The 10,868-nt window shown below is 50.5% G+C and overlaps 1 protein-coding gene across 1 annotated transcript; it reads right to left on the bottom strand.

The window, feature by feature from the left end:
* Positions 1-501: 501 nt before the first annotated feature.
* On the bottom strand, positions 502-10,545 carry DYRK2 (dual specificity tyrosine phosphorylation regulated kinase 2). The gene is made up of 3 exons (XM_065887752.1): positions 10,104-10,545; positions 9,383-9,531; positions 502-2,420 (listed from the first exon to the last, which is right to left on the bottom strand). The coding sequence occupies exons 1-3, from the start codon at positions 10,150-10,152 to the stop codon at positions 813-815; spliced, it is 1,806 nt and encodes a 601-aa protein (XP_065743824.1). The 5' UTR covers positions 10,153-10,545; the 3' UTR covers positions 502-812.
* Between the last annotated feature and the right edge of the window lie 323 nt (positions 10,546-10,868).

Genomic DNA, 10,868 nt, shown 5'->3' on the forward strand with positions numbered 1-10,868 from the left:
AGATGTGTGGTGAAAGAAGAACAGCAGGGAGAAGAGCAAAGAGAGGGGAGGAACAGTTCATGTAATACATTTCTAAATTTAGGTGCAAAACCGATTTTGTTAAACAAGGCTTCTTTGCAAAACAGCTCGCTGATCACATTGGAGAATCTGGAGGAACACACGTTTCCATTCATCCACCAGGTCTGCTTGGCCGGTCGTTAGAATGTCAGAATGCTAACTGGGCATTTCAACTGTGGGGATTTCATTTTGTCTCTGAGCACTATTTTAAGGGAAAAATCTCTAAGGTGCAGTTTTTCTTAGAATATCATTTTCATCCTGACCATTCTCCTCCCACCATCACTACCACCTGGGTAACTTATGGAAAGCGGAAGCAGGACAGGCTGCACCTGTGCATGAACCTGAAGCGTGGAGAGAGAAGGGGGGCCTTCGGAGGCAATCACCTTGGGGAGAATATACTATGAACCATGAACACATAGTGAATGTCTTTGACACCAATCTGTAGATGCGCGGCAGTCATGACGTAATCAATGGCCTGCCACTGATGTTTATTACTCTGCCACACTAAATACAGTAAGGCTCATCGTACTTTTAGAACACAAAAAGTTTCAGAAAGTATAAAAACTTAAAGCATTGTCCCCATGTATTTTATAAAAACAAAACAAACAACCTTCTTACATTAAAATAAGTGCCAAAAAGATACAAATGAGTCGAGTTATTGAGCAAATAAAAACAGGTCTGAGCTACTCCTTTTCAACCCAGTAAGGCTCAGCAATGTCGTATCTTTCAGAATTACCAGCATCGGGGGACTGAGCTCAGCTAACAAGTTTTGGCAACACTGTCCTCTGCTGAATATTCCCATTGGCATCTGTCATCTGTGCCAAATTAGTCCTCAGTTTGGAGGCTGAGCTGGAAGGTGGAGGTAACTTGGAAATGGATGTGATAGCACCAGTGCTCTCGGTGATCCTTTTCACTGACGTCTTCTCCCCCGTTGGAGGCTTTGGCAGCCGCCTCCTCAGCCAGGGATGCCGCAAAGCCTGGCCAGGGGTCATGCGAACCGCAGGATCCCATTCTAAACACTGTTTTAAGAAGTCAAGGAAAAGGGGATCGTCACACCCCTTCAGTGCATTCCCCCACTCTCTGCTCTCCGGTGGGCCCCTCAGTTTCCCTCTCCGGGAACGGCCTCCGTTGAGAACCACGGAGCCGTCTGAGAGAGTCGTGACAGTGCAGTAACGGGGATAACCCTTGGAGCTCACAAAATTTTTGGCTCGCTTGGATGCATCCAGCAGTTTCTGGGAGGGCATGCCCAACAGTTCAATCATACAGGCCAGCTGGTCCCCTTCATCTTCCCCAGGCAACAGGGGGTAACCAGTCAGGAGCTCCGCTAGGATGCAGCCCAGGCTCCACATGTCGATGGGCATGCCGTACCTGGCGCCGAGGATCACTTCCGGGGCCCGGTAAAAACGGGACTGGATGTACGTGTAGACCCGCTGATGCTCGTAACAACTGGAGCCAAAATCAATCACTTTAATCCCGCTTCTACCCTGCTGCTTCAGTAAAATGTTCTCGGGCTTCAAGTCACAGTGAATTATCCTGTTTTTGTGCAAAGCATCCAGGCACTGCAGGATGGAGTGGGCGAACTTGCGAACCAAAGGCAGGCTGAAGCCCTGGAACTTGTTCTTCTTGATGAGCTCGTAGAGGTTCATGCTGAGCAGCTCGAACGTCATGCAGATGTGGTTGCGGAAGGTGAAGTTCTCCAGCATGTGGATGACGTTCATGGTGTTGTCCTTGTCCTGCTTCCGCAGGTGCTCCAGGATGCGGATCTCCTCGGCCGCCTGCCGGTGGAAACGCTTCTCGTTCCTCACCATCTTCAGGGCCACGTGCTGGTGGACTTTGTGGTCATAGGCCTTGACCACCTGCCCAAAGCTCCCCTTCCCAATGACCTTGAGGACCTCGTACCTGTAAGCCACGTGATCGTGAGGCACCTGCACGTAGGATCCCTGGTCATCGTCGTAGCCACCGTTGTTCGGCCCGCCTGTCATGCCCTGGCGCTTCTTTGCGTTTGGACCCAAGAAGTATATTTCAGGGTAGTTGAAAATCTCGTGGTGTTCGAAGCTGCTTAGTTTTTGCATGTATTGCTTCATCGCTTGCTCGGGTGTCATGGAGATGGCTTTCACCTTCCCCACGCCTTCCAGAGACTTCAGAGAGGTGGAGCTCCCCTGCCGCCTGTGGATGCTCTCCAGCTGCCGCTCCGGCACCACCGGCAACCCCGTTTTGCCCACCGTTGTAAGCCCATTTGGTTGTGTTGTGAGCACTGTCCGCTTGTTACTGTTATCCTCAAACAGCTGCTGAACCTGGATCTGTCCATGGCTGTGGCTGCCGACGTGTAGGTGGTCATTCATTGTGTGCTTACTGCCGCCAATCTGTAATTCAGAAAGGGAACATCAAGAGAATGGAAGAGGTCTGGCTGTTCAAAAGGGATATTTTATAAATCGGCGCCCACCCTCACCTTTACAAAATCCAATCTGGTTTGAATTTACAGCCAGAATCAGGTTTCTTAAATGGAAAGAGTTGTGCACACAGGAGGGACCTCACGAACACCCCGGCAGGGAGAGCAGACGTGACGTGGACAGCCTCAGACAGAAGTAAAGGCAGAAGAGGTTGGGGGGCTGGGGAAGGCGATCAAAGTTGGGATCCGGAAGGAAAAGACCCCCATAGCTGCTACACGTAACAAAGAGTTTGCTGTACGTGTTTTCAGGGTTCTTAGAGTAAGTCCTCAGTGGAGGCAGAGACCATGCTTCTTGCTCGTCATTCTCTACCTAAGATTCAGCACAGGGCCTGGGATATCACAGAGGTGCCATGCAGCCCATACTTGATATCACAATGAAAGAGGATACAGAAAAAGCATGAACACGTCGGCACTCTACTGGCTCTCCCGCCCCCAGATCGTAACATTTTTCACACTTCACTTCGTAGCTTCTCTGTTATCGTGAGGGCAGGGACCAGGCCGGTCTTGTTTACTACTCCTTCTCCGGTGTTTAGCTCTATTCTGAGAACACTACTGTCTTCATTCTCGGTCTTCTCCACTACCTGAAAATCGAACTAATTACACCTAGGAAAGTGCATGATCCAGAAGCAAAGAAAACTGTACTTTTAGGCTGGAAAGATTCCCATGTAGACATGCACTCTGTAGCATCTTGTAAACCCCAAACCTATTTTTAAGTTTCTGGGCTTCACTGGCTGTGATGACCATTTAAGGCCATTCAGCCCCACAATCCAACCGCCACCCTCTTTTGGGCCTTCCTTTGGTCAATGGCTTGGCTCTCTCAAGACATGTGTTTCTCCAGGCTGCTGGGATACTCAGCTTTCTGACAAGGAATACAAAGTAGCAATTTCTATTTCAGGCACACATGCCATCCACAAACATTCCTGTCTGAACAAAACTGATGGCATAAGCCAAGGGGCCCCAGCCTTCCTACTGAGAATCTACTTGGGATTTCTTTCAAGCATTGTTATGGCCAAGAGGTGAGGGGTAGAAGCGGACTTGCAGCCAGGATCCCCTCCCAGTTAGGAATTCTTGCCAGCCTCAGACAATCACTCACAAGTCTTAAAAGCATCCCACTAGATGATTTTTACATGAAAGCTTAAAGATCAACTTGCCTCTCACAATCCACCTCATTCATTCAGCCAGTGTTAGCTGAGGTCTAACCACACATGTGGCAGAGTCCCTGCCCTTCAGGAGCTCACAATCAACTAGCCGAAGTCCTCTACTATCAGTATTTTTCCCATCAACTCCTCCGAAATCCTACCTCTCGGGCTTTACATATCACTAAATGCGTAGAAGTGCTCTGTATATGTAATATAATTCAGGAAGTGGTTTGGGACTACCCAGATTATAAAATGAAATTCCAAGTCCTTCTTACTAGGAGACCAAGACCTTCAAATTTTCCTCAACTGACACACAGCATGCACAGGGACTATCTGAGGCATGCACTTTCTCTCTGCAATCTTCTAAAACAAAGTAGAATATAGTAAAGTACTTGGGCCTTTCTGAAGTATGACTTCATTGAGAGATTTTATTTCTCAGATTTCTGGAAGACTTCTAGATGAACCTTTTTATTAAACTCACAGATGATATTCCACGCTAAGTGAACTTATCTTCTGTCAGGTAGCTGGACAGGTTATTTTATCCTCGTTCTATGCCCAAAGCAAAGCAGTTCATAAAAAGGCATTAGGAAGTCCTGGGTATATACAAAAGCGGTACAGGCTTGTCCATGGATTTTTGTTCCCAAGCCTCAGTCTCTGAACCTCTCCTCCTCTCCACTACGGTCTTTCAAGCACCCGGGAATAAAAGGACCTGAAATTAGAAATATATGTCTCCTAGAGAACCATTCTCTTCAGGGCAGCCTGGAGAGATTTCAGAAGAAAAACCGACATTACCAGCATACATGCTACAAAAAGCATGAGGCTTCACTGGGGACAAAATTAACGTTGGGGCTTGAAGAACTCCTAAAAAGAGGACAAAGTAAAACGTTCTGAGCTTCAGAAACCAACTTATTTTTGCAAGAGCAATTTTAATGTTCTGCATAATTCAAAATATCATCAAAAAAAAGCTGAGTGACTAGAACTAAAGAGAGTTTGCCAATTAACTGGATCACCTCCTGTCTTTCCAACTACCTTCTCTTGGTCTCCTCCACAACAGCAATGAAGAAGGGTTCCAGAGTTCCCCAGGGTTCAAGCCTCAAGTGGCTGGAGGCTTCTCACTCCCGTTAACTCTCCCTGGTCGACTATGACCACACCAGGGCTCCAGCAACCCCCCAGGGGCTGACATCCGCCACATGTACACCTCTAGCTAAAAGGAGCCCGATCTATGTCTCCCGAGCTCAAGACTCCCTGTATCCAACTCCAGATCAGCTACCTTTCCCACAAGCAACTCAAACTCAACTCACACTTTTTCTACCAAAACCATTTCCTCCTCCCACAACCCTCAATTTCTGGTCAACAAGAGGCTTCACCCCCGAATAATCACTCTATCTCCACGTCTCCCACACCTTCCCAAGTCACCGTGGAGCCCCGTCATTCCTATCTACCCCACTCCCCTCCATCCACGCTGCCTCACCCCACACTCCTGCTGTCTCTCACTGGGACAACCGAAGCAGCCTCTTAACATGTCCCCTTGCCTCTAAGTCTAGAACTCCTCAAGTCTCTTCTCTCCACGGTGCTTCTGGAGTTACCACTGAAAAGTGTCACTCTGACACTGCCCTTGCTTTTGCTTAAGGCCCACACAGGCACCCCATTTCCACAGATAATATGAGACCTCAGAGGCAAGAACATGAGGTTCTCAAATGCAGAGCTTATATGACCCGAGTCCTTCCAGTGTCACCCACCACTGTCATATTCTCTCCGAGAACAAGCTGGATTCCCCAAGACCCATGGAGACACCACGCTCTTTTACACTCTGTTTTTGGGGAGGTTATGTTTCATAATGGTTAGGTGTCCAGGGATTTTCAATTAGATGCATGGGAAATGAATCCCAGCTCCACCACTTACTAACTGTGTCACCTTGGTCAATTTACTTAATCTCTCTAAACCTCAGTGTCCTTATCTGTAAAAAGAAGGTAACAAAGCGACCTCATTAGGGCCATTAGGAGGATTAAAGAAGGTAAAAGATATAGAGTGCTTACTATAGTACTGAGTAAAGGAGAGCTAAAGTTATTGCCCTTTCCAAAAGCTGCTTGGAATCTCCTTCCTAACCAGGACTACATGGTAAACTCATACTCACCCTTCAATGAGCAGTTCAACTCTCACCTCTTCTGTGAAATGGTCCCTTTCCCTTCCAGGGTGCTCACAGAGCACTGATATATTAAAACACTTATTTCGTTTTACATACCTGTTTTCACACGTGATGTACCCACCTGGCTGTGAACAATTCCAGGGTGGGATCACCTCTTATCTTTTTAAGTCCTTATTGACAAAAACCCAACATACAGGAAGTACTCAGTCAATTTCTGTTGAGTGGAAGAACTAACTCTCACCTCTCTGAGTTATTCTTAAGAACTACCTTTGTACCTTCATAAGAAAACATGAAGTTAACACCCAGGGAATTGGGACTTGTCTCCAGTGACCCAAGTCACAAGATGTTAGGCTTGCATTGCATCGGCAGAGACTTGGAAGCAAATGACAGCCCATTAAAGAGTACTTGTAGCAGAAGAGATCAACTAAACACCTAAAAGTGACATGTGGAATCTTAAAAACTTTCCAGATGTTAGGGAGATTCATTTTAGAGGCTCTAGTAGAGGAGGATTTTGAGTCTTAAACACTGTGGGACTCTACAATCACAACCCAGGTCGGAAGCGCAACTGACTGATCTATAAAAAGGGAGGAAAAAAGCCCTAGAAATGCCAAAACATTTCCACAAGACATATGCCAGGACAACACCATAAACTTAAGAATGTTTAAAACCTCTCACTCACTTTTTCCTATTTGCCAATGCCTACCTAGCACAGTGCCTCTCAAATTTAAAAATACTGAATGAATGTAATTGTTAGATACCTACAACGTATGGGTTGAAGCAGAGAGACCTCCAAAAGCCCTCTTTGACCATGACACATTTTAGCATTAAAAATTATTTAAGAACAATAGTCTAGTCAATTTGGTAGTTTTAATCTCTTCCAAAAATAAAAGGGAAAACAGCACATACTTCACTGTGCTAACATTTCTGGGAGTTTTAAAACTTTGCTGAAGTCATCTTAGAAATGCTGTATAGTGTTATGGGAATAGAACTGAGTCCAAAAAGATCGGAATTCTAGCTCCTCCTCAAACACACTGACGGTCTGTGTGGCCCTGAATCAAATGTCTTTTTCTTCTATCAAACATTACTGTTTTTTAAATGGGAATATTCATTCTTCTTTGACTCCTATTATCTTATAAAGGTAAAACCGGTAATTGGAGAGTGCTTTAAACGTTAAACAGTTATGAAAGTGATACAATACTAATATTTCAGAATTTTAAAAATAAGCACATTAATATCTCCCATACAACATTAAAAAGAAAAAAAAAACTAATAGGAATCAAAATAGTTATTGGGTACACTTTTAGGACAGAGATAAAATGACTAAGTATAATATATCCATGGAGATAGGGTACAAAAGGGCAATGCACTAGATAAATTCCGAAGTTTATAATCCCTATAGTTGTATGTTTATCTACCTACTGCATCATTTACAAGAGAAAATATGGGCAAACACAACGAGATTATTTTCCTCTCCGTAATGCCCTTCCCCCCACCCATTCAAAAATAGCTTTTCCTAGTTGTAACTGCTGTGAAATTAAAAACTAAGAGCTTACAAAAACCTGAAAGACATATGGACACATGGATCTGCTAAGGTTCTTGCATTTATAACAAAACTAATACAATTTCCTAGAATTAGCAGTCAAGCAGTGTGTTAAAGCTGGACTCAGGAGGGCCTGGGCTTTAGCTCCAGCCTTGATAGGAGTTGGCTCAGGAGTCTTGACCGAACCAGTTCACTTGTCTGACTCTTTCCTCATCTGTAAAATGAAGGAGTAGAACCAGATAAACTGTGGTCCTTTTACTTGCCTGTTTGAGGAAGTCTGCAATGCTGTGCAAATAAAATCAAAACTAAAGAACAACCAAAACCCAAATTCACACTTTCAAAACCAAGCTTCTAGTGATCAACAGTTTACTGAAGTTCAGGTGAGTTAAGCACAGGTAAATCTGGTCGATACCACAGCAAAATACACGCACCATCATTAGGAGTCCCGAGAAGCACCCGCACGTCTTCTCATTTCTGCTCCACCACAGGCTCTTCCTCTAGTATCATTTTCTGTCGTCTCATTACATTATTTCAGTTGTAAAGAGGCTCTGATCAAGCAAAGCCCACCCTTATGTAACTGGAAGCCGGATGCAAACCAAGTAGTATTTCTTTTCCAGGTCATACCAATTCATGTGATTACATTCACACATGGAAAAAAACTGGATGTTGTATTTTCCAAATTGTCAGATGATTCCAAACCAAACGGAAACACCTAAACCCAATGGCAATTTCTCAACTAAAACATCACTGTGACAAGAACATTCAACTCTAATTAACACAGAATCAACAGCCTACTGATGCTCTTCCATTAACCACAGCCCAACAGACTGGTTAACTTCTGTGCAGTGAATTCTTAGCCCCTGGGTCTAGATGTGTCAGGAGAGACAGAAAGAGGAGGAGAGAGAGAAAGAAAATGTAAGAAGCACAGATATCCAGGTCTAAGAGAAAATATTCCACTCTAGCCATCCGCTTATAAATTCATCCCATAAACAAGTTTCCCCATAACACATGACCCTCAGAGCTGCTCCTCTGAAGGCTAGAAATGGCCTTTTCTGCAAGAACTTAACTTTCCCTTGGCAACCAAAGCCATATCCTTAGCAAGCACCCCTCATACAGAACCATCTTAGGCAGTTCCTCTGGAAGATCGAATCGTAAACAAGACACTGGAAGCCATCAACTCCTCCAGGGCACATCTCCCCTAGGCTGTCAGCCACCATCCAAGGGCTATCTCTGGGAGCCGAGAAAAGGTACGTACTGAAATCAAGCCCAGCTTGCTGATCTCTGCAGCCACCAGTCCCGCGCCGAGCTCCCAGTTCCCTCTTGGCCCTCTGAGGGACCACAGCACCTGTCAGGTGCCCATCCCTTCCCACCTCCTTCCGAGGCAAAGCTGGCCCTTTTCTTTTCAATAATATCCAACTGCAGGATCCTACAGGGGTGGCGCGTTGTTCTGACTGCTGCTGCGGCTCTTATTTTTGTTAATGTTAATTACAATTTCTGCTGTGCTCAAACCTGTAGCACTCGTAAAACATGCTTCCACACGCGGAGGACAACTGTCGGTGCTCCCTGCTGGGTAGAGCCAGGCCCGGGATGCTCTTTGGGGCATCGATTTTCCGGGCAGGACGGCCTGGCTGTCCCCTAACACATATCTGTTTCTATAAATACCCACTACCCAACGTGGTGGTGGAGGGGCAGGGATGTTTATCGGGTCAGGGAAAAGGAGCTCGAAGAAGCAAGGACGGAATAAAAAGGGGGGGGGGGGAGCGAAGAGAGTAGGAAAGCGACCAGGAGGAAGTTCCGAGGAAGAGGAGCGCAGGGGTGGGCGGGCTCCGGAGGGGAAGTGAGGGGCCCACGCCACGAATCCTCCTTTGTGGCTGCAGCTTTGGGCTCGCTCAAGTTCCAGAGGGCGGCGTCCCGGAGAGGCCACTGGCGTGAAGACACTCGCACTTCGACCTCTCTACTCTCTCCCGGCCGCATTATCCTCCAAGTCCGGGTGCCTGTGCCCCGGACCCCTCCCGCCCCCCGCCCCCCGCCGCCCGTGGCCTGGGTCTTACCGTGTGGGCTGCGGTGGCAGCGTTGCTGGCCCGGAGCGGCGGCAGGGCGATGGGGGAGGGCGGGCCGGTCCCCACTCCGCTCCGGGGAGCCCCCGCACCGAGCCCCGGGGAAGCCTGAAGCTGGCGAACGGCGCTGTCCCCTCCTCGGCCTGGCAGCCACGCGCGGGAGGAGACAAAAGAGGGTCAAGGGGGAGAAAGTCACCCGGACCCGGTGGCCCCGCCCCACCCCTCCAGGCTGCCGAGCCCGCTCTCCCCGGGGCAGAGCCGGGGACCGTGAACGCGGGCGTCCCGGAGCGGCAGGAGGCTGGGGACGCAGACACCCGACGCTCCCGCGGGGCGGGGCTCAGGCGGCTGCAAAGTTAAGTCGGGCCCCTGGCGCGCAAGCGAGTTCGCGACCCGGCGGTGGAGCCGGGCCGGGAGCGGGCAGGCGGCTCACGTTGCGGGAGGCCGCAGGCCTGGAGTTGGGCTGGAATGCCGACCCGGGCGCCGCCGCCTCGCGCCAAGTCCCGGGCGGGGGAGGCCGGGGACGGCCCCCGGCCGGCTCGGAGGAGCCTCGGAGCTCGCGTGTAACAATGAGCGGAGCCGAGGCGAGAGCGCGCCGTCCGCCCGGGGGACCTCGCGCCGCCCCGCCGCGGCGCAGACTTTGTTCGAGGTCCCGCTGGTAGCGGGAGCCCGCGCCACGAGGGCTGGCCCGGGGGCCGCGGGGCCCGGGCCTCCTTACCGGTCGGGTAGGCGGCGGGAGCGGCGGCCGAAGGTTTCCTGGTTAACATGGCCGCTGGAGAAGAAAATGCATCTCAGGGCTGCCGTCTCCGTCTCCGCCGCCGCCGCCGCCGCCGCCGCCCGTCCTGCTGCTACTCCTCGCGGCCGCCACCGCCGCGCCTCCTGGTCGCCCCTCTCGCGGATCTCCGGCGCCTCCTCGCCGCCTCCCGTCAGCTACAGCCAGACACACACAGTCCGCTGCATCCCCTCGGCTCGGGCCCGCCGCCGCGAGCCCCCCGCTCTCCTCGCCGCCGCCGCCGTCCTCCTCTTCCTCGGCCGGCCGCAGCACCCTCCGGCCCGTGCACATGCCTCGCCCTCCCCGGCGCGCCGCGGGCCTCCCCGATTCCCTCACATAGGGCGCGGGGGAGCTGGCTGCGCCGCCTCGGCCGACTGGTTCGGGAGCCTCCTCCCGGGTCCGCGCACGCGCGCCCCCGCGCACACTCGCCAGGCGCCCGCGCACCGCGCGGCCGGGAAGGGCAGCCCCGCCCCCGCTCCCTCAGCCGCCGGGCAGGCCCCGCCCCCGGACTCCCCACCCCACCCCAGGCCCGGCCACAGACTCCCGCGCACACCCTCCCCGACCCAGCCGCCCACCGGAGTCCCTCCCACCCACTCCTCCTCCCAAGCACGCACCCCAGTCGTCGGCATAGCCACCCCTCCACTCCCCCGAAAACTCTGCAGCCTCTGCTCGCCCTTGGCCTCCCCCTCCGGCCTTCTGCACGGTTCCCTC

This window comes from Phocoena phocoena, chromosome 11 (assembly GCF_963924675.1).
Source record: "Phocoena phocoena chromosome 11, mPhoPho1.1, whole genome shotgun sequence".
Classification (NCBI taxonomy): Eukaryota; Metazoa; Chordata; class Mammalia; order Artiodactyla; family Phocoenidae; genus Phocoena; species Phocoena phocoena.

What these genes read in the sequence shown, in the direction of transcription:
- DYRK2 (XM_065887752.1), bottom strand. Translation starts at nt 10,152, where the DNA reads ATGTTAACCAGGAAACCTTCGGCCGCCGCTCCCGCCGCCTACCCGACC. An exon ending in TCCCGCCGCCTACCCGACCG is followed by an intron (nt 9,532 to 10,103) that starts GTAAGGAGGCCC and finishes CGTGGCTGCCAG; the next exon opens with GCCGAGGAGGGGACAGCGCC. An exon ending in CTGCCACCGCAGCCCACACG is followed by an intron (nt 2,421 to 9,382) that starts GTAAGACCCAGG and finishes TCTGAATTACAG; the next exon opens with ATTGGCGGCAGTAAGCACAC.